This window comes from Nannospalax galili, unplaced genomic scaffold, assembly GCF_000622305.1.
Source record: "Nannospalax galili isolate Female #2095 unplaced genomic scaffold, S.galili_v1.0 scaffold1719, whole genome shotgun sequence".
Taxonomy (NCBI): Eukaryota; Metazoa; Chordata; class Mammalia; order Rodentia; family Spalacidae; genus Nannospalax; species Nannospalax galili.
Genome location: NW_008341885.1, coordinates 110,042 through 133,607, shown reverse-complemented (window position 1 = coordinate 133,607; position 23,566 = coordinate 110,042). Strand labels below are relative to the sequence as shown.

Below are 23,566 nucleotides of genomic sequence, written 5' to 3'. Positions count from 1 at the left end.
GAACTATGTGTACCAAGATGCATTGTGCAGAGCTATCTGCGTCCCGCTACCGGTCCACTGCCTCCTGGGAAATGCAGTTCAGCCTGTCTTGAAGCCTACCGGCCCAGTTATCCCTGAGACTCCATTCCCCAGCAAGCTCAGCGTTCAGCGTGCGCTATGGAGCCGCGAGTCGCTGAGCTGAAGCAGAAGATAGAGGACACCTTGTGTCCTTTTGGCTTCGAGGTTTACCCCTTCCAGGTTGGTTTGTACCCCTTGTAGTCGTAGGGTGAACTGTATGATTTGCTTCGGTGCCACCAGTGTGAGGTCCTGTGAGCCATTATGTTCTCCCCAAAGCTCTTACCGCCCGGTGGCCATCTAACGACTGAGTCAGATTGTAGAGCCCGGGCATGGTTAAAAAGGTAGAGAAGCAGTCTCATGTTTGTCCTGTTACCCCTTTATGATGTCAAACAAGTGGATGGAATACAACCTACTATCCCCTAACCTGTCACATCCATAATTTACAAGAAGAAAGTCTCCCTGTGGGGCCAGAATCACCTTGGAAGCTTCCAAAGGAGTTAGAAGAGGGCAGAGCTTGGTTAAGTTGGCATGGCTGTTTGAGGAGAGAAGGACATTCCTGGTGTTGAACAAGAAACAATTGCCTGGTTTGTTTCAGCTGTCAACAGAAGGATAATTCATGATGGTGCTAGCCATCAATACAGGGCTGAGTATAGAAAATCTGCACCCTGCCTGACACAGAAGTCTCTCTTGCTCCTTTCCTCCCAGGCCCCACGCTGTCCCACACTTTTGTTGTTTGTTTGGAGACAAGGTTTTACTGTGTAGCCCTATCTGGCCTGGTACTCACTATGTAGCCCAAGTTGGTCTGGATCTTTGTCACCACACCTGGCCTGTCCCACCCTTTTCCATTAAATCCATTTCTTGCACATCAGTGCTGAATGAACAAGGTATACTAAGACAAACAAAATTAGCTTGAACTCTTTGCCTGATCTTAAGAGACTTCCCATTTCCCCACTCATTCCACTGAGCTGTACACAGCCAGCTTAGGAGGGAGATATTGTAGAAAAATAAGCTGAGTCTAGTTTGAAAGCACCTGGGGGATGCAGTTGAAATTGAACTCCCGGAGGATGAAGCTCAGAGTAGAGCACTTGACCAGTATGCATGAGGTTTGAAATTGAGACAGGAGGTAACTCAATGATAGAGTGCTTGTTTAGCATGTGCAAGGATCTGGGTTCAAGCTTCAGCACCAACACAAAGACAAACTGCATATGAAAAGATGAATTGAAAAGAGGGAGGATTATATACATCCTATCAGCTTGAGTAGAAGAGATAGGAGTGTGGAGGTAGTGTGGACAGCAGCTGTGAGAAAGAATGAGGATGCCTATCTGGCAAGTCTGGATAATGGGAGCTACTGTACTGGTCAGTCAGTCACCTGTAGCCCAGTAAGTCATCCTAAAATCTTGCCACTCACCTTGCCAGTTCTACATCCAGTCAGCCACCAAGACCATCTCCCAAATCTTCCAAATCCATTGTTTTCCCACCCACCAATCTATGTGCTAGCTCAGACTTCTCTCAATAGGATTACTATAATCTCCTTGCTCCCATCTTGCCTCCAATGCATTCTCCACACTGCAACCAGGTCATTCTAAAACTATCTGGTCACTTTATTCTTTTCAGTATTCAGTGGCTCCCCATTGTCTTCAAATTAGCTTTATAGCCCTTTTTATTTATTTTTTTATGTGTATGAGTGTTTTGCCTGCATGTATGTAAGTAAGTGCACCACGTGCATACGGTGCTCTCAGAGGTCAAAAGAGGGCATCAGAGCCCCTGGAACTGAAGTTATAGATGGTTGTTAGCTGCCATTTGGGTGCTAGGAAGCCAGGTCCTCTTGAAGAGCAGGCAGTACTCTTAACTGCTAAGCCATCTCTCCAGCCCCATTAGATCTATAGCCCATAAATTAGTATTAAGACCAGTCACCTTGCCGGGGGTGGTAATGCATGCCTTTAATCCCAGCACTTGGGAGGCAGAGGCAGGCGGATCTCTGTGAGTTCAAGGCCAGCCTGGTCTACATAGTGAGCTCTAGGTCAGCAGGGGCTACAGGGAGACCCTGTCTCAAAAAGACCAGCCACCTCACTACTGCTCATCTCTCAAGCCTTCTTTTCCTGATTGCAGGAACAGACCCTTTACTGCCACAAAACTTGACAACTTGCCTTTCTTCAAATATGATTAGTACATTTCTGCCTGTGCCTTTGCTTACATTGTAACCTCTGTTTAAATACATAGCAAGCTGAGCATGGTGGCAAACACCTTTAATCCAGGAGAGGCTGGTGGATCTCTGAGATTGAGACTAGCCTGATCTACATAGCAAATTTCAGACCAGCCAGAGATACATAGTAAGACCCTGTCTCAAATAAATAACACAGTGCATTCTCCTTCCCATCAGCCATTAGTTTCCTTACCAGCCCTCAAGACTCAGTTTCAGAGTTTTCTCTAATTTCAGAGGATCTTCATCTGGTCCTGCCATCATAGCACTAATCATAATAGTCACTTTTGATTTTTTCTTGTTTTTGAACTTCTATGTCTCTGTTCTAAATTCCATACAAGGTAATATGTATACATTACACAGTATCAGTGAGAATTCATTGAATGAATGAGATGGCGACTGGGGCAAAATGTATATAGTTGAATACAAGTATTCAACTAGGCCTGAATAAGGCCTAAGGCTGTTTGCCAACCTGACCTGAACTTTCTGTGTTCTAGGTGGCATGGTACAATGAACTCCTGCCTCCAGCCTTCCACTTACCGTTCCCAGGACCAACTCTGGCCTTCCTTGTACTCAGCATACCAGCCATGTTTGACAAAGCTCTCAAGCCCTTCTTGCAGAGCTGCCACCTCCGACCACTGACAGACCCCGTGGATCAGTGTGTGTCCTATCACCTGAGGCGTGTTACAGAGGTATACAAAGCTCAACTTGCCCTCAATTTCCAAGCCTATATCTGCTTTCTTGTTCACTAAGCTCATGTGAGGTCTAGACTTAGGACTAGGAGCCATGACATATTCTGTGTTCTCCTTATTCTGCCTTCTCACACCCAGGTTTTACCACTTTCCTTTAGCAGACTTCCAGTTTGAAATCAGTCTGACTCTATACAGATGGGCAACTATATGAACCTCAGGCTAGTCTTGATTTCCAAGTGGAATATAAATAAGCCCAACATCTTTCAGACATTGATGACTGGCCTTTGCCCTAGACTTGCAAGCTCTATGCTCTCTTTTGAGCCTTTTGAAGGCAGAACAGTTTTTCCCAATCACAGACTTATATACTCACACAGATATATAATATGTATATATAATACATAGTTATTTTTTACACACATCCAGTCTCCCCACCCTGAAATTCTGATAAGTAAGGCCATCCCTTCAAATATAGGCCCTCCTGGGGTGGGGATGTGACTTTCTTCACTTTGTAACCTCTTAAGTTAAAGTCATGTTTTCCCTACAAACAGGGCTTTTAAGCCAGGCATTGTGGTGAATGCCTGTAATTCCAGCACTAGGGAGGCAGGAGGATGGGTTCAAGATCATCCTTGGCTACATATAGAAAGTTTAAGGCCAGTCTGACCTACATGATGCTATATCTCAGCAAAACAAAACAAAAAGCAACAAAGGTTTCTGAGAATCAAGACCATATTAACACACAAATCAGACCTCCTTGGAACAAAGTCATGACTCCTCCATGCTTGTTCTGTTCCAGAGGTTTCCAGAACTACAGATGGAAATCATTGCTGACTACGAGTTACATCCTAACCGGCGCCCTAAGATTCTAGCCCAGACAGCAGCCCATGTGGCAGGTGCTGCGTATTACTACCAACGACAAGATGTGGATGCTGATCCCTGGGGGACCAAGGTCAGAAGACAAATGTGAATGAGTATGGACTGTGAGAAACAATAGTAAAGGCCCCTTAAAGTATCCTGTAAGAACCCATATTCCTTTACCTTCCTTTGATGAAACTGATATATTACCCAGGACAGAGTAGCCCTGTTCCTGACCAAGAGAGCACCTCTCTTCTTGCCCCTTCACCTGCTTTCTGGTTAGGTGAAGATATAGCATTAGGGTCAGAAAACCTAGTCTGTTATTCTTACATTTTATTTTTTAATTTTATGTGTATGAGTATATTGCCTGCATGTAAGTACACTGTGTCATTCAGAGGTCAGAGGTCAGATCCTCTGGAACTGGAGTTACATACAGTTGTTAGCCACCATCTCTCCAGCCCCTTTTTAAATTTTTTAAAAATTTTATTTCCTTGCATGGCACTGGTGCACTTATGTACATGAAGGCAATACACGCACACACATATACATAAAATAAAAATATTTTAAAAAAAAATGTATTTCCAGGGGCTGGAGAGGTGGCCCAGAGGTTAAGAGCACTGGCTGCTCTGGCAGAGGACCCAGGGTCAATTCCTAGCCATATGGCAGCTAACAATTGCATGTAACTCCAGTTCCAGGGGAAACCCACTTCTGACCTCTGTGGGCATTGGACAACATGGGTGCACTTCCACACCTGTAGGAATACACTCATTCACATAAAAGTAAATTTATTTTGCCGGGTGTGGTGGCACACGCCTTTAATCCTAGCCCTCTGGAGGCAGACACCAAAGTCTACATAGTGAGTTCCAGAACAGCTGGAGCTATAGGGAGAATGTCTCAAAAATAGCAAAAAAAAAAAAAAATTTTTTTTTTTTGTATTTTTCCTGCCTGCCTGTTTGGAAGTGCATCTCTGATGTGCAGTGCCCAGAGACCAGAAAAGGACACCAGATCCCCTGGAGCTAGAGTTACATACAGTTGTTAGCCACCATGTGGATGATGGGAACTGAACTCAGGTCCTCTGCAAGAGCAGCCAGTGTTCTTAACTACTGAGCCATCTCTCCAGCCCAGTTCTTTTTTAATTTTTAAAAAATATTTATGGGGGCTGGGCATGCACATGCCATGGTTTGCTTGTGGTCAAAGGACAACTTGCAGGAATCAATTCTTTTCATCCACTATGTGGGTCTTGGGGATCAAACTGAGGTCATCAGGCTTGACAGCAAGCACCTTCTTTATCCCACTGAGCCATTTTGCCAGCAGCCCCCCTAGTCTGTTATTTACTTACTTATATGTGTATGAGTGTTTTGTCTGCATGTAAGTGTACCATGTATATGCAGTACCTGTGGAGACCAGGAGAGGGCATTGGATCCCCTGGAACTAGAGTTTTGGACAGTTAGGATCAGTTAGGACTATTAGGAGTGCTGGGAACCAAACCCAGGTTGTCTGCAAGAGCAGGAAGTACTCTTTTTAATATTTTATGTGTATGCATGTTATGCCTGCATGTAGGTAAGTGCACCCATGTCGTGCAATGATCACGGAGGACAGAAGAGGTTGTCAGATCCCCTGGAACTGGAGTTATGGACAGTTGTTAGCTGCCATGTGGGTGCTGGGATTTGAACCAGGGTCTTCTGCAAGAACAATCGGTGTTCTAACCGCTGAGCCATCTCTCCAGCCCCAGGAAGTACTCTTAACCACTAAAGCCATCCCTCCCCTGCAAGCAATCTGTTCCTAAAATTTGTATTACAGGGCTGTCTCAGGATGATCCAAAGACAGAGCAGTGACCAGACCAGTATTGAACTGAGAAAATGCTCAAGTGAGCCTTCCTTCATCCTTAGAATGAATCTATGAGGGGGATGTCAAGAAGAGGACATGCTTGGTATGGTGGTGCACCTTTGATCCTAACACTCAGGATGAGAGGCAGGCAGGTCTTTGTTAGTTTGAGGCCAGCCTGGTCTATATAGTGAGTTACGGGCCAGCTGCAGCTATAGAGAGACCCTGTCTTTAAAAAAAGAGGGGGACAGGGACTCAGACCATGAAGTAGGGGTCAAGGCATTTGCAGTACAAGCATAGCAACCTGAGTTTGATCCCCAGAACCCTCATAAATGTGGGAGAGATCCAACTGCGAAGTTGTCCTCTGGCCTCCACACAGGCACCCATTCACACATCTTTTTTTTTTTTTTTTTTTTTTTAAAGGAACAGAGGCTTCTATGTGAAATGCATTGAGTGGGAAGTGAACAAAGATAGCTTGTAGTGATGATAGGTAGACCTACTGCCAAAATGAACTCTGACCTTACTTTACCCTCTCTCCAGCACATAACAGGTGTGTGCATACACCCCCGATTTGGAGGCTGGTTTGCAATCAGAGGGGTCATGTTGCTTCCAGGAATTGAAGTGCCAAATCTGCTACCCAGAAAGCCCCTCGACTGTGTGCCTACAAGAGCTGACCGCATCACTCTGCTTGAAGGCTTCAATTTCCATTGGCAAGACTGGACTTACCGGGATGTTGTAACTCCCGAGGAACGTTACTCAGAAGAACAGAAGACCTACTTTTCCACCCCACCTGCTCAACGTTTAGCTCTATTAGGCTTGGCCCAGCCCTCAGGGCCCTTTAGCACTATACCCTCTGAGTTTCCCCTTTCCAAGCTTACCAAGCCACAAAATCCCAGCAGAGTACAAAGCTGGCTCCACCCCAGTGTCTCGCCACCTGAATCCCCTGGCCCTTGATACCTTCTTCCCTATGGGCTACCTCTTATGGTGGTAGGATTTGTTTTATTTTAGATACCACTTCTTGATGACAGATCTTCAAAGAGTAAGACTCAAGTTATATTTGGTTGAGACAAGTCAAATACTAAGGCAGACAGAAAATTGCCACTTGCCTTCGACTATCACCTTTTTTCTGTGTAGTGCTCCAAGGTACTATTTATTTAGAAGACTTGAGAGGCAACCACCCTTTAAATGGCACCTACCACACAGGGCCTGTGCAGTTAACCACTTTGAAACTGCATGACATATAGTAAGTGGTGTGTTATTACTGAAGGGCCTAAAATCATACTGCTGCTCAGAGAGATCTGATCTGAGTTCTGGAAGACTGAAAAGCCATGATGGCACAGAATTAAGATTGCCCTAACCTCAAGAACCCTGAAGAATTGAGTCAAAAAGGACTGTCTAATCATAGCTAGAATGCAACAGGTTGAATATAATCCATATCCAAAGCCACCTGTGTTTGCCTTTTCTCAATTCCAAAGCGCCAGAAGCCTCTCAATTCCAATTTTTAAGTCTCACTATGAGGGCCTGGAAAGATGGCTCAGTTGGTAAAATGCTTGCCATGTGTAAATTGTTGTCATGTGCTGTTTATACTTGTTGCAAGCCGATTATGAGAACAATAGACAAGGCCCCCTTCTCTCAAGACATGTTATCTCAAGTATCCTCTAAAGCTCTTTGTCCTGGGGCTGGCTAGCCCCCTGATCCTGTGACAGTGAGGGAAAAAAGCAAACTGCCAAGGGCATTTAAAACACTGCACTCTTGCTTAGCTAGAAGGTAACCATTTCCAAGAGGAAATGTTTAACCCCATGATATTAAAGTGTTTACAGTGGCAAAGGGAAAAATAAGCCAGAAGCTTATTCACTGAAGAGAATGCTTTGCTCTGCACCACCCAGAAAGTGCTGGGGAGGGGAAGACAGAGTATTAGCTTGCTGGCCAGCCAGCCTTGATAATGCCAAGTTCAGTGGTCTATCCCAAAAAATAAAGATGAAGGGGCAGATAGTCCAGTTGCTAAGAGCACTTGCTGCTTTTCTAGAGGATCAGAATTCAGTTCCCCTTACCCACACTTAGGTGGCTCACAACCACCTGTAACTCTAGCTCCAAGCAATCCTGACACTCTACTGACCTCCAAACACGTGTATACACATACACACACACACACAAATTTTAAAAAGCCTCTTAAAACAGAAACCCAATCTTGACATCCACATACACATCCAAAGACTTGCTTTGTAACCCAGGCTGGCTTTAACCTTACATTCATTTCTATGCTCAGAGTGCTGGGGTTACAGGTATGCTGTAGCCCCAGCTGGCCTGGAACTATGTACATCAGACTAGCCTTGAAGAGATCTGCCTGCCTCTGCCCTGACATGCCTCTTATGTTCATATTTATCTGGGAGAAGAGGGTGTATCACAGGATGTAGAGGTTAGAGGCAACTTGCAGGAGTCAGTTCTCTCCTCCCACCATGTAGGTCCCAGGGACAGAACTCAAAATAGCAGGCTTAGCCGCAAGCACATTTACCCATGAGCCATCCCTACAGCCTCCAATTCTTTTACAGAGCAGATACTAGACATTTACCCCAAGAGGTGAAGCTCTACTTCCCATGTAGTCATATAAGCATAGTCCAAGCTTTATTTTTTTGAAACAGGGTCTCCCTATAGCCCCAGCTGACCTGGAACTCGCAATGTAGATCAAATTAACCTTGAACTAGAAGAGATCTGCCTGCCTCTGCCTCCTGAGTGCTGGGATTAAAGGTGAGTGACTAGGCAGGGCTCAATTTTTTAGACATGTTCTCCCTATAGCTCCAGCTGGCCTAGAACTACATAGGCCAGGCTGGCCACATCAGATCTGCCTTTGCCTCCCAAATGCTGGAACTAAATGTGCATACCCCCTCAACCACCAGTCAAAGTAATATTAGGACTATAACTTGCAATCCAGAATATATATGAATTGCAGTGCCCTGGCCAACACTAGCAGATCCAAGTACTAAAACAAAATGTAAAACCTTGTTTCAACCTCCCTATGTATGTATTATGTACCTTCAATTGAAGGTACAACAGTTTTATCTTTTTGCATGACAAAGTAGTCATCTGAGAACCTCAATTGAGGAATTACCTAGATCTGACTGGCCTGATGCATTTTCTTGATTGCTAATTGATGTGGGAGGGCCCCAGCCCACTGTAGGTGGTACCGTCCCTAAGCAGGTAATCCTGGGCTGTAAGGAAGCAAGAAAGCTAGCTGCGCAGAAACTGGAGAGAGAGGACAAGCCAGTAATAAGCATCATTTGCTGCTTGAGTTCCTGCCCTGACTTCACCCAATGTTGGACTGTGACCTGAACTAGAAGCCAAGTAAGCCCTTTCCTCTCAAAGTTGCCTTTGGTCATGGTGTTTATCACAGTAACAGAAAGCAAAACTAGAACCCAAGTCAAGCACTCTACCAACAAAGTCCTAAGACTTCATTTTTTTTCCCTCTTAAGAAGAAAAGCAGGGACTGGGGAGATGGTTCAGCAGTTACAAGCACTAGCTGCTCTTGCAGAAGATGCAGGTTCAAATCCCAGCACCCTCCAGTTCCAGAGGATCCGAGACCCTCTTAAGTTCTCTGTTGGCATTGCATGACACGGGTGCACTCACATACATGCAGGCTTAATACTCATACACATAGAAATTTTTTTTAAAAATTACTCTCAGCCGGGTATGAGGGCACAGGCCTTTAATCCCAGCACTTGGGAGGCTGAGGCAGGCAGATCTCTGTGACTTCGAGGCCAGCCTGGTCTACATACTGAGTTCCAGGCCAGCTGGGGCTATAAGGAGACCCTGTTTCAAAAAACAAAACAAAAAAAAAGTATTCTCAGGGCTGGAAAGGTGGCTCAGCAGTTAAGAACACCGGTGGTTCTTGCAGAAGACCTGGGTTTGAATCCCTAGCATCCACCACGGTAGCTAACATCTGTCCAACGTAACTCCAGTTCCAGAGGATCTGACGGCCACTTCTGTCCTCTGAGGGCATTGCATGACTTACCTACATGCAGGCAAGATACTCATACACATAAAATAAAAATAATAAAATACTGAAGAAAAAAAAAAAGTACTCTCTTGTGAGGAACCAAGTTTGGTCCCTGAAACTCAAGCAAAACAAAACAAAGAAAAACCCCAGGTTAGCAGCCCATGCTTATAATTCTAGCACTGGAGAGGCAGATCTCTAGGGTTCACTGGCCGGCCAGGTAGCCAGCCAAGCCTAGGCTACATGTCAAGTTTCAAGCCCTGAGAGACCCTGTCTCAAAAAAAAGGTAAACTGTACCTGAGGAATGACCAACACCCAAGGGTGTCCTCTGGCTTTCACATTCACATGTACATAAGTGCATCTACACACAAAAATGGAACAAAGATTAAATACCTCTTAAAATCTAATATTTACCAAAATGAATCACCAAGGTCTCAGTTCAAGTTTAATAGATACTACAAAAGAACAACAGGCTGATGTCTGGCTACTAGTACATTAGATGATCTGCTACAACATAGCTCAGGCCAGCCCTACCAGTGAAAGAAAGGCTAACCTCCCCCACTCCTGTAGGAAAGACATGTCTTAAACTACAACCTATCTTGTGTTTAAAGGCATGAATAAGTACAAAAGAGATTTCCTTCTCCCGGCTCCCCAATATAGCCCAACATGAAAATGGCCCAGTGATCACTTCTGCTTGGAGAAATATTCTTTGCTCTTTTGGACATCAGGCTTGATGGTATCACTGCCAGGTTTCCAGCCAGCTGGGCACACTGCAAAAGAAAGGTACCACTAATGAATAACCTGCACAGTGGTTATGTACCACCCCTCCTCCTGTCAACAAAGGGCTGTCTCAAAACCAAATCCGAGTGTGGTGGCTCATGCCTGTAATCCCAGCATTCAGGTAAATCCCACAAGTTCAAGGACAGCCCAGGCTACATTGTGAATTCCAGGCCAGCCCGGGTGACAGAGGCCTGTCTTAAAATACAAGGTAAAAAGAGGCCTGGAGATAAATAGCTCAGTAGTAGAGTGCTTGCCTAGTGTTCACAAGGCCCTAGAGGTAGAATCGCCAATATTAACCCCCAAAAAGCTTAAAACAAAACAGACAGACATGAATCCTGGGGATTTCTCAAGTTTGCACTCAGCCTTCTAGTATAAGGTTAACAACTTAAAAACATTAATGTTTAAACTCTATCAGAGACTTAACCTACTATTAAAGCTCATTTAACATTTAAAATCTAAGTAGTAGAGTTGGAGAGATGGCTCAATAGTTAAAAAGTACTGGCTGCTCTTGCAGAGGACCCACATTCAATTCCTAGCACCCACATGGAGACTAACAACTGTCTGTAACTCCAGTTTCGGGGAAATCGATGCTCCCTTCTGAACTTGGTGGGCGTTGCATGACACAGGTTCACTTATATACATACAGACAATATACTCATACACATTAAAAAAAAAAACTAAGCAGTAGCTTAAATTACACTCATGTCTAACAATGATCAGTCTAAGATATATGTAGCAAAATACTAAGATTTGTAGATATGTAAATAGTTCATATGTTGTACACATTTTATTTATATTTCATCCTTCAAATGACTTTTTATTTGAGACAGGGTTTCCCTTGTAGCTCCAGCTCCCCTTGATCTCACAAAAATCCACCTGCCTCTGCCTCCTGAATGCTAGGACTGATGGGATTAAAGGCATGTACCATCCTGCCTGATAAATAGGAGTTAAAAAAAAAAAAAAGCCGAGGGGCAGGCATGGTGGCGGATGCCTTTAATCCCAGTACTTGGAAGGCAGAGGCATGTAGATCTCTGTGAGTTCAAGGCCAGCCTGGTCTACATAGTGAGTTCCAGATTAGCAGCTGGGGCTACAGGGAGACCCTGTCTCAAAAAGATTAAAATTAATAAAAAAACAAAAAAAAACCTGAATGTAAATGTGGTGGCACATTAACTTGGGAGGCTTAAGGTAGAAGGACCATGAAAGCCCAGGAGTTAAGACAGTTTAGACAACATAGTGGGATCTTCTCTCAGACAAAAAAAGCTTACATGATCAACAAATGGTGCTAGGACAGTTGGACTTTTATAAAAAAATAATTTATTATTTTTTTAATGTGTATGAGTGTATTGCCTGCATGTATGTCACTGTACCCGTGTCGTACAATGCGGCAGAGGTCAAAAGAGGGCTTCAGATTCCCCTGGAACTGGAGTTAAAGACGGTTTATAGCCACCATGTGGATGCTGGGAACCAAACCTGGGTCCTCTGCAAAAGCAGTCAGTGCTCTTAACTGCTCAGTTATCTCTCCAACCCCAGGACAGCTGGACTTCTATATGGAAGAATAAAATGTTCAAATGTACAAGAATGGGTCAATGCTCCAGGTATAGTAAAAGCATGCCTATCAGTTAGATATAGTGTAACAGGCCTATTATCCCAGCATGCAGGAGGCTGAAAAAGAAGACTCAGAGTTAAAAAGGCTACACAGAAACACACACACACACAAAACCACAACAGGATGACCATAATCTATTAAGGTGTTAATGTCCAAATATAAGTTAACTCCTAAAACTAAATAAAAGATAATCTTTTTTTTTTTCGGTCTTTTTTTGAGACAGGATCCCTATAGTCACAGCTGGCCTGGGTTTGCTATGGAGACCAGGCTGGCCTTGAACTCAGAGAGATATACACTGCCTCTGCCTCCCAAGGGCTGGGATCAAAGGCGTATACCACCAAGCCCAGCTAAGACAATCTAATTAAAAGGACACTCTGGGAGCTACAGAAAGAGACTGTGCTAAAGACACAAGTTTGATTTTACTCATATGCGCTATCTAGAATAGGCAAATTCATAGCAAAAAAGTAAAACAAAACAGGCTGAAAGGAGGAATTGGTTATGGTTTAGATATCTATCTGTGTGGTTTCTTGAGACATGGTCTCACTATATAGCCCTAGCTGGCCTCAAACACAGAGCTCCACTTGCTTCTACCTCCCAAGTGCTGGATTATGGGCAAGCACCAGTGGTTACAGACTCAAGAAAAGTTCTAGAAGATAGATATAAATGTAATTAATGTCACTTAATATACATATATTTTAAATGGTAAATTATGTTACCAGAATAAAAATTGCAAGCAACAACAAAAAGGCTTAAATGATTTGCTGGTATTCCCTCATTCCCTAAAAAAAAAAAAAAATAAACCAAGTAAACATGGTACTTTGTAATTCCAGTACTAGTACTACCACCTACCACTCATCAGGAAGATCAGATATTCAAGGTACATAGGTAGGAGCGTGAGTCCTACGTGAGACACTGATATCCCCTCTAAAAACCCTAAAACCCCCAAACACTATCCCTGTTTTCCTCATAGTACTTAAGAAATATAAGAGCAGCAATTTCCAGAGCTAGGTCTGCAGTCTCAGTTTTGCTTTTGTTGTGTTTTGGGAGGGAGAGGTATATGATAGGGAAGGGAATCTGATAGGGTCACATTCCCAAGCTGGACTGGAACTCACTTAATGCAACCCAGACTGGACTCCAACTTGCAACAATCTTCTTTCTGAGTTCTAATGCCCTTGTTTCATTAGTTAACTGTTTTCTACTTTTCTGGACTGTAAACACCAAGGTTTTAATCACTCACACTTAGGAAAAGGTGTAACAATGACTGTATTCTCTGCATAACAGTGAGCTATCAGTATACCTTGGACCAGCCTGAGAAACTGAGCTGAAGGAAATCTGGCTTTTTCACTTCCATTTGGGAAACTTGTGTTCACCAACATCTAGTTAGAGAACAAAAAGAAATCTCATTTTCTCATGTGAAAATTAGGGGAGCTAGGCATGGTGACATACACCTTTGATCCCAGCACTTGGGAGGCAAAGGTAGGCAGACAAGATCTCTGAGATCGGGGCCACCTTGGTCTACATAGCAAGTTCCAGGCCAGCTTGGGCTACAGGGAGACAGTCTCAAAAAAGAAATTTCATCTTTCTGTTAAACACTTCCTGAAATTAAACATGGATCCTACATTTAAGTTAGAGGAAAAAAGAACTTAATAAAAACATAGTCAGAGCCAGCCAACACTTTGCCAGTAGATACTAATGGGTCCCCCCCAAAAAACCACTCCTGTATCTAGGGTAACACAATTGTGCTTCACATCCTGATGACCTCAGGACAACACATGATGGAAGGACAAGTTGTCCTCTGACCTTCACACATAATAAATGTAATAATGTGTAACAGACACACAATAAATGTAATAATGATGATGATAATAAAATGGCTGTGCCTGTTCTCCCAAGTTGGGAAGCAACAGAGACTGATACGGAATTATGGAAACGGGTTTAAGAAGTACAGCCTATATCCAAAATTGTAGGAAAATCCAGTAAAAAGCATACACATTTTGCTACTTTCTGCTTTTATCTCAGCAGTGATCATCACCCCCCTACCAGGGGGGTATTCTCAGAAGCTGTCAATAAATGTATTTGGTTAGCCTCATGTACACATTTGCATCTGCAAATGGTGTTTTATGATCACCAATGCTTACTATTCCTATCAGCCTTCCACACTAGCCAGCCACCTCTGGGTCACCCAGATATATAACTAATTCAGCTTTACATGTAAGTGGCAAGATCAAAATTGTAATGGGTCTCTAAAAGCTAGTCTGATTACTTACCTTTCAAAGAATGAGAAGAGGGCCAGGTGTGATGGCGCAGGCCTTTAATCCCAGCACTCAGGAGGCAGAGGCAGGCAGATCTCTGTGAGTTCAAGGCCAGCCTGGTCTACATGAGTTCCAGGCCAGTGCTACAGGGAGACCCTGTCTCAAAAAGACCAAAACAATAAGAATGGAAGAAGTTGGCCCAAATTCACCTGTGTCCTTGCTGAGATGTCAATAGCAAATGAACAGAAAGTATCTTGCCCTTCAACAGCATAAGCTGGAGGACCTCAAGATCATCACTCCCCTACCCATTAAGCAAGTGTGCTCCCACAAGAGGCAAGTTTTTTATTTTTCTATCACATTTACTTATTTATGTATGTGCACACACTTGCCACAGCACCACATATGAAGGTCAAAGGACAACCTGCAGGAGTCGGTTCACTCCTTCTACCATGAGTCCCAGGGATAGAACTTAAGTTGTTAGGTTTGGCAGCTAGCTGTCTTTACCCAATGTGCCACCTCGCCAGCCTAGAAGGTAGGCTCCTAAAAACTAAAGCAGAGATATGGTATATTGGTACCACACTTGCTGAGCATGTTCAAAGTCTTTGGTTTAATTCCCAGCATAACAACAAAACATTACACTTGGCTGAGAGAAGATAGTCTCATTCCAGCACCAACTATATCAACAACATTCAAAGAGGAGGGTTTAAGAAAATCTAAGAGCTACATCCCAAAGCTAGGATCATACCAAGGTCCTCACACAATAAGCAAGCATTCTACCACTGACCTATACTACCAATCTATTCAGTATCTTTTTTTTTAATCATGTAATTATAATGAGAACGTAAGAATTACAAGTGCTAGGCCAACTGGAAAAGGGGCTATACTTTGGTAAATGATAGGTGAAAAGCTAAAAGTAGGACTAGCAAGATGGCTTATTAAGTAAAAGTACTTCCACTCAAGTATAATGACCCAAGTTTGGTACCCTAATAAGTTTGATTCTTGGACTCTTGGTGGAGAATTGATTCTAGAAATTTGTTCTCTTCAACTCCACCCATGGTGTGCTGTTGCATGCATGCACACATACAAAATAACAAAAATTAAAAAACTAAAACTAACTAGAAGCCAGGTATGGTGGTGGCACATGCTTGTAATCCAAGTGCTCAGAAAACAGGTAGGAAGATCATCATTCCAAGTTCTAAGCCAGCCTGTTCTACACAGCTAGTTCCAGGCCAGTTAGGGTTTCAATAGCAAGATACTGTCTAAAGAAACAAACCTGGCTAGGCATGATGACTATACCTCTGTAGCACCTGGGAGGCAAAGGCAGAAGACCTGCAGGAGTCTGAAGCAAGCCTGGGCTATATATAGTTCAAAGACAACAGTCTATATACCAAGTTCCAGGGCAATCAGGTTTACATATTAAGACCCTGGATTACATTTTTTTTTTTTTTTTTCCTGAGATAAGAGTCTCCCTGAAGCCCCAGCTGACCTGGAACTCACATGTAGACCAGGCTGGCCTTGAATTCAGAGATCCACCTGCCTCTGCTTCCCAAGTGCTGGGATTAAAGGCCCTGTGCCACAACACCTGGCAAGACCCTATCTCAAAAACAATTAAAAAAATAAATTTGTGTATACAAGAGTGCCTGCATATATGTATGTATGTATGTGTACCATGTGCATGTCTGGTGCCTGCACGGGACAGAAGAGGGCGTCAGACCCCCTGCAACTGAAGTTATAGGCATTAGTGAGCCACCAGGTAGGTGCTGAGCACTGAAGTTGGGTCCTCTGCAAGAGCAACAAGTGCTCTTAACCACTGATACATGTCTCCAACTCTCTGAGAACAGGGCTTACTCTGGGGTAGCCTAGGATGGTCTGCAACCAGAGGCAAATCTACCTCAATCTCAGTTGTGGATTATATACATAGGCATACCACCATGCTTGGCTATTGTTTCCCTTTTATAAAATTTATTATTTTTATTTTGTGTATGAGTATATTCCCTACATGTATTGAGTACACCTGTGTCTTATAATGCCCGAAGGTCAGAAGAGGATGTCAGATCCCCTGGAGCTGGAGTTGCAGACAGTTGTTTGCCACCATGTGGGTGCTGCGAATCAGTCAGCGCTCTTCTTAACCACTGAGCCATCTCTCCAGCACCTTGTTTTCTTTTTAAAAACTTTATTATTTTTATGTGTATTAGTGTATTGCCTGCACGTATGTAAGTGCACTTGTGTCATGCAATGCCCATGAAGGTCAGAAGAGGGTGTCAGATCCCCTGGAACTGGAGTTATAGATGGTCTAGAGGCTGGGAACCAAATCCAGGTACTCTCTAAGAACAGCCAGTGCTCTTCATACCTGAGCATCTCTCCAAGCCCAGTTTTTTTTAAAACCTCAATAAAAACTGTAAGAGCTGACCTCTTCTTTCAAGTTATCAAATGTGACATGCTTTACAACTAGATGTGATCCTCTACTTTTGTTTTATCCCAATGTATCCGTGAGGTTCTTCTCAAATCTGTAGTAGTCCACAGGGCCTTTATGTTCTTCAGACTTCGCCATTATCCCACCCCCACAAACACACAAATTGCAGTTTTTTACACAAATACAGTATCACCCTTCTATTTGACATTCTTGTTCCTACCATCTTTCCAACCCTACCACCATTATTGTCTCATTAGCAGGCAGATGACTTACCCTCTCCATGTTTGTCAGTGAACTGGAAGGCCTGAACTAGTCTCAGAATCTCATCCACAGAGCGGCCAACAGGAAGGTCATTTATAGTGATCTGTCGAAGGATACCTTTGTCATCAATAATAAAGAGGCCCCTGGGAGGAAGAGATTGAAAGACTGAGAAAGAAGCAATGCAGGTCAGATTTTTTGCTTAATTAGAATACAGGCGTCTTGAAGTCCTATGGAAATGAGGTTGTCATTTCCATAGACAAGATTTATACCAGCCTTGCCACTGATGAAAACCCTGCAGTAAATAAATGAGGAAAAAGGACATAGCTAGGTTGACAGGGTGCCTGCCTAGCACGCGCAAACCCCTGGGTTTGATCTCCAATACCACAGGACATAGTGGTACAAACCTGTGATCCCAGTAATCAGGAGGCTGAGACAGGAGAATTAGGAGTTGATCACCCTTGGCTATATGGAAGTTCCAGACCAGCATGGGCCTACAAAGATACCATCTCTAAAATGGGGAGCTGGGTGGGGGATGTCCTAGGTATAGAGGCACTTGTCTATAAACTTAAACACTTGGGAAGCTGAGGCAGGAGGATCACTATAAGGTCAGCCTGAGCTATATAGGAAGTTCAAGGCCAGCTCAGGCTATATTATAGCAACACCGTCTCTCAAAAACAAAAACGAGGCTAGAAAGACGTCTCAGTGAAGTGCTTCTAAGCATGAGCACCTGAGTTTAATCCTTAGTCTGTATTTAAAAAGAAAGGATATTATCCCAACACTTGGACTGTGAAAACAGGCAGATCCCTAGGGCTTGCTGCTCTATCAGTCTACCCTAGCCTAGCCTAAGTCTAGCCTACCTTAGCAAGTCTGTGGCCAAGGAGACCGTATCTCCAAAAAGTGATAGATGGTGTCTGAGGAACAATGCTCAAGGTTATCCTCCACAAAGCATTTGTGCACATACACATATAGAATGAAACAAAAAGGAATCAGTGCTCTTCAGATCAGGGTTCTAATTTTTTCCAAGGAAACAGCTTTCAGTTAACAAGACAGTTCTTCTAAGTGCTCCCTCCTACCCAGAAGGTACATACCTGAAGGAGATACCTTCATCAGCTTTTAAGACCCCATAATCCTGAGCAATGGTGCGCTTGGGATCTGATACCAAGGGAATGTTCATGGGTCCCAGTCCTCCTTGTTTCTTGGGTGTGTTGATCCTACAACAAAAGGCATGCTTACAATCACAGTCATTCAAACCTATGTGAAGCAGAAATATTAACTGGACCTATACCCTATCTTCCCTATATCCTTAATCAAACTTTCCCCCAAAACCTCATTTTTTCCAACAATAAAGTGAATGTCTAAGAACACTTAAGGCTGGTCACCAGTGTATACTCAACTACAACTCAAACTGCTTTTTCTCTGTTGCCAGGTAATATGAGATCACAGCAGTAAGAAGTCAGAGCCCAGAAGCCAACACTTAAGTCTACTATCAAACCTCCAAATTGCTGCTCAAGAAATCCACAACATAACTGCCAGGTGTTGTGGTATACATCTGTAATGACACCTACTCAAGAGGCTAAGGCTGGATGTACTGCAAGTTGAAAGCCAGCCTCAGTTACATGTAATAAAATGTTTCTTCTAAAATTTTCCAAAAAAAAAAAAAAAAAAGAAAAAAAAGAAAAAAAAGTTCATGTGCCAAACAGACCAAGAACTTTACCATGCCAGATGACAGAAGTGAGAGTCCACAGACGCACCAATCACTTGGCAGTTGAGTTTCTTAAATTCTTCTGCCCTATCGCTGAAAGCAATGATCTCAGTGGGGCACACAAAAGTGAAGTCAAGAGGGTAAAAGAAGAACACAACATATTTTCCTGGGAAGAAAACAAGCAATTAAGAGGGGGGCTTTCAAACAGACTTTTGAGCTAGGGGTGATGATAGATGCCTGTAATTCTAGCACTCAGGAGACTGTGATGGGAGTATCTCCATGAGTTTGAGGCCAGGCTGAATTGCATATACAGTGAATACCAGGCAAGCCAGGGTTAGAAACCCTGTCTCAAAGAAAATACGTAAAACTCCAGCAGATTCCTTTGCTTAATATGAAATAAGTCAAGGACATATTCTTATAGGGGAGGCCCTTAAGTTTATGACACAGTAACCACGCACTATTAGGATCCTCACTACAGATGTCTTTTAGTAGTCACTTTTGTGGCAAGAGAGCTTGAATTTTAAAAAGTTCATTCAAGATTGATACTTTTTGGGCGTCCATGTTCTTTAGTTGCTAATTACAGAATAAACACTGTTCAGTCTAATTTTCATCTAAATATTATCATATACATCATGTTCTCAGGTGGGCATGGCAACTCAAGACTGTAATCCCTAGACTCTGGAAGTGCAGGCAGAAAGATGAGGAGTTCAAGGTCATCTTCAGCTGCATAGGGAGTTCATTAGCAGCAAGTCTGGGTAAAACAACAACAAAAACCCAGAAAGTCAAAATCCGAGCCTCAAAAAAAATTTTTTTTATTTTGTGTGTACGTTTTGCCCGCATATAAGTAAGTATACCACATGCACACAACGCTACGGATGCCAGAAGGGGATGTTCCTGAACTGGAATTACAGATGGTTGCTAGCCACCATGTCTGTAAGGGAACCAAATTCAGGTCCTTCTCTAAGAGGTCCAACTCCACATGTCAGAGCCTTTATAAGCTGTGGGAAGGTAATTAACCATAAATGATCTCATGGGCAATTTTAAAAAATTTTTATTTTATGTACATGCGTGTATTGCCTGCATGTAGGTAAGTGCACCTGTGTAGTGCAATGCCCACAGAGGTCAGAAGAGGCTGTTGGATCCCCTGGGACTGGAGTTACGGATAGCTGTTAGCTGCCATGTGGGTGCTGGGATTCGAACCTGGGTCTTCTGCAAGAATAACCAGTGTTCCTAACCACTGAACCATCTCTTCAGCCCCTCATGGGTAATTTTTAAAAACTTTTTTAGGTGTGTGTGGGGGACTGTGAGAGGGCATACACATGCACACATTAGAGTGAATGAACTCAAAAGAACAGAAGACAACCTTCAGGAGTTGGTTCTCCTCTATTCTGCTTCAGGTAGGGTCTCTTGTTTCTGTTGCTACACTGTGGGAACTCCACACTAACTTCAAGCCGGTCAACATTATTTTCCTACCTTCATTTTCCCATCTCTAATAGGACTGCTGAGATTACAGGAGCACATCATGGCATTCAGCTTTTTAAAAAATTTTATGTGTATAAATGCTTGCATGTATGTATGTAACTTTGCATCACATGCATAGTGCTCAGGAGGACAGAAAAGGAAGTCAGATCCCCTGAAAATGGAGTTACAAATGGTTGTGAGCTACTATATGGGACCCCAAACCCAGTCCTGTTAAGAGCAACAAGTGCTCTTGACGGGAACCATCCATCTAGTCCTGCAACCAACTTTTTATGTGGGTTTCATGGATTGAACCTGGTCCTCAGGCTTGTGTAGCAAGGATTTTTGTCCACTAACCCATCTTCCCAGCCCTCATGGGTCATGTTTAAGAGATCTTATGAACCACAATAAATATCTATTTTTTTCATCTTTTTGAGACAGGGTCTCCCTGTAGCCCCAGCTGGCCTGGAACTCGCTGTGTAGACCAAGCTGGGCTCGAACTCACAGAGCTCTCCCTACCTCTGCTTCCTGAGTGCTGGGATTAAAGGTGTGCACCACCACACCCGGCAATAAATGCCTTCTTAACCAGTCTGACAGGACAGGACAAGAAAAATGTTGCAATCAAGAGTACACAAAGTACTGGTAGGTAAAAGAATTTCTAACTCCAATTTTACTTTAGTAACTCAGATTATCACCAAAGTAAATCAAACAAGCCACACACCCCTCAATATACCTAATGGCTGAGCTACTGGAACATTTCCAAATATCCACTTATTTCCAGGTACCAATAATGTTAAAAAGTCAAAACAAGCAGTCCTTGACTCATCTAAACCATCTCTCCACAGCTTTACTTAAGCACTTGGAAGCTTCAGTAGGCCAAGCTCTAGAGGAGCAGAGAGAGCCAGGGCTACTTCCCTAGGGATGCTACTTAAATTGTCAGTAAGATTTTCTCCAAAGGGCCTACAATATCTGCGGTCACCAACCATAAAGTGTGATATTGGGAAATCTGAGTATTTTACCCAAAAGATAATTGCAAAAACCCACATAGCACTAAAAAGGTATACTTAACACCCAAGTCTCAAGGTTTGCACCTAAAGAATCTATATTCTCAATTGTTCCAAGAGACCTAGATACTCTAGACTATTGCAACGCAAGAAGGGAAGAACATCAATAGAAGCTGCCAAGTATCTACATGAAACTTTGGCAATACAAAGTTGAGTTATAGTATCAACTCTTCCCTGGGAGTAAAACTGTCAAGGAAATGTGCCAAAGCCCTTTCTCTAATTACTAATTACACCCATTTTAAAAAAATCAAAGCCACAGCTCCAAAGACTTGAGCTCTGAGACTAACTGTAGAAGTCTTTTTAAAAAAAAAGAGAGAGAAGGGCTGGGAATAGGGCTCAGTGGTAGAGTGCTGCCTAACATGTATGAGGCCCTAGATTCAAGCCCTAGTACTCCAGTGCTTAATTTAAAAAAAGGAAACAAAAGTCAGGTATGGTGGTGCATGCCTGTAGTCCCAGCACTTTGGAGGCAGATGGATCTCTGTGAGTTCAAGGCCAGCTGGGGCTACAGGGAAACCAACTCAAAAGGACCGAAAAAAAAAAGTGAGAATTTTTCAAATATAACTGAGAAGTATCACTAAAATATAATTGTGCTAGTATGTCAGACAAAATGAAGCATTTCTCTAGAATTGGATTATACCCTGTGATCATTGTTATTGATAACCACCAGTTTGATGTTGAAATCAAAACAACAGCTTTTCTGCCCAATGTAATCAGTCTTACCTCTGTATTCACTTAGACTGATATCTCTGAATTGACCATCTGGCATAACGGCTGTGGCTTTGAAGTTGGGGGCAGGATGCCCAATTTTGGCAGTTCCTGAAGACATCTTGCTTTTAGCTGGAAAAGGTAACAGAAAAAAAATTGTAAACAAGGGTTTTATTTTTCTAAATAACCAATATCTTTCACTTACTTAGGAACTTACCTATAGCTCAATCAAAGAGTTCTCCAATGGCCAGAAATAAAATTTTTTTTGTCCATTTTGAGACAGGGTCTCCCTGTAGCCCCAGCTGTCCTGAAACTCACTATGTAGACCAGACTGGCCTCCAACTCTGCCTGCCTCTGCTTCCCAAGTGCTGGGATTAAAGACATATACCACCACACCGGGCCCATTTAAACTTTTATATTAGAGTAAGCACAGGCTGACAGTCAAGGGTCACCATCCAAACTCTTCAACTTCTGGATCAAAAAAGTCTCTGTATATCAGTCTTTACAAAAATGGCTCGTTTGTCTAAATGACCTTTATTATTTATTACCCTTTCTGAATGTTTCCATAATAGCATCTTATTTAAAATATTCATTAAACAGAAGAAAGGGAAAGACTCAAGAATCTAAGTAGCACAATGCCAGGACATTGGCATTTACCCAGTTTTGTCTTCTATCCTTCCTGAGCACTGCACGACACGGGTGCACTTACCTACATGTAGGCAATACACGCATACACATAAAATAAAATATTAAAAAAAAGAACTACTTTATTTTAAAAAACCGAACTTGGACTAGATTTATCCAGGTCAATACCAGGATAAATTCATCAGTCTAAAAGCTCTAAGTCCCAAAGTACGTGGCTCAAATATCATAAGGAAAGTTGGGAGCACCAACCCTCCTAAACTTTACTGTTTTTTAATTTATAAATCTTTAACCAGGCCATAATTTTGGGACTACCTAACATAAATGGTCTTCTTGACCACGCTTGCTTTGGAAGATGGCCTCGCATATCCAAAGCCCAACCAATCCCGGAAGAGTGACTTCCTGCAGCCAAGCGCAGCTGCCTCTGAGGAATCGACTAGAACGCCAGAGGCCACGCCCCAGCGCCACTAAAGGGACTATCCGGCCCCACTCGTACGCCCACGCGAACACCTCCAGAAAATCCCCAAGCGATGGAGGGTGGTATGAAGAGGCGAGGAGACTCCATCACCCTTCCCGCCGCGCCCAACAACGCCCTGTGCGTAGACTGCCTGAAGCGGGAGACTGGACATTCGCCCTAGGGTTCCAACAGGTCCCGGTCCTCAGAGGGCCGACTGAGGACTCGGGACCAGGCCTCGCCTGGCCGCCTCAGCCCACAGCAGCCCCAGCTGGGCGCAGACCAGCCGGGGAGAAGGAAACGGCCACTAGCGGGCGTGAGGCGGGGCCCCGCGGCCCGCTGCCCGCACACTCACCAGGCCCGATCCGCAGGTCTCCAGACAGCACACGCAGGGCAGGAAGACGCCTAAGGCACGTGGGGCGCTGCTTTTATAGCCCCTAAGACTCTCGCGAGACTCGGAGCGGACCCGGGGTGCCGGACCAGAGAGACTAGGGGTTTCTGCCGAGCCCCGCCCCGCGGGTATGACTCAGCGCTTTCTCCTAGGCCGGGGAGGTGGTCTTGAGAAGCACACCCCCCTTTCTGCCTCTGGCGGCAGAGTGTCCTTCAGATCCTGTCA

At 43.6% G+C, this 23,566-nt stretch overlaps 2 protein-coding genes across 2 annotated transcripts; one reads left to right on the top strand and one right to left on the bottom strand.

The window, feature by feature from the left end:
- The first annotated feature begins 89 nt into the window (after positions 1 to 89).
- On the top strand, positions 90 to 7,071 carry Mmachc (metabolism of cobalamin associated C). The gene is made up of 4 exons (XM_008837625.3): positions 90 to 237; positions 2,755 to 2,949; positions 3,743 to 3,895; positions 6,166 to 7,071. The coding sequence occupies exons 1-4, from the start codon at positions 157 to 159 to the stop codon at positions 6,577 to 6,579; spliced, it is 843 nt and encodes a 280-aa protein (XP_008835847.1). The 5' UTR covers positions 90 to 156; the 3' UTR covers positions 6,580 to 7,071.
- A 2,970-nt stretch (positions 7,072 to 10,041) lies between these two features.
- Positions 10,042 to 23,459, bottom strand: Prdx1 (peroxiredoxin 1). The gene is made up of 6 exons (XM_008837624.3): positions 23,306 to 23,459; positions 21,870 to 21,986; positions 18,640 to 18,793; positions 18,014 to 18,136; positions 16,938 to 17,068; positions 10,042 to 10,383 (listed from the first exon to the last, which is right to left on the bottom strand). The coding sequence occupies exons 2-6, from the start codon at positions 21,973 to 21,975 to the stop codon at positions 10,298 to 10,300; spliced, it is 600 nt and encodes a 199-aa protein (XP_008835846.1). The 5' UTR covers positions 21,976 to 21,986; positions 23,306 to 23,459; the 3' UTR covers positions 10,042 to 10,297.
- Positions 23,460 to 23,566: the final 107 nt, after the last annotated feature.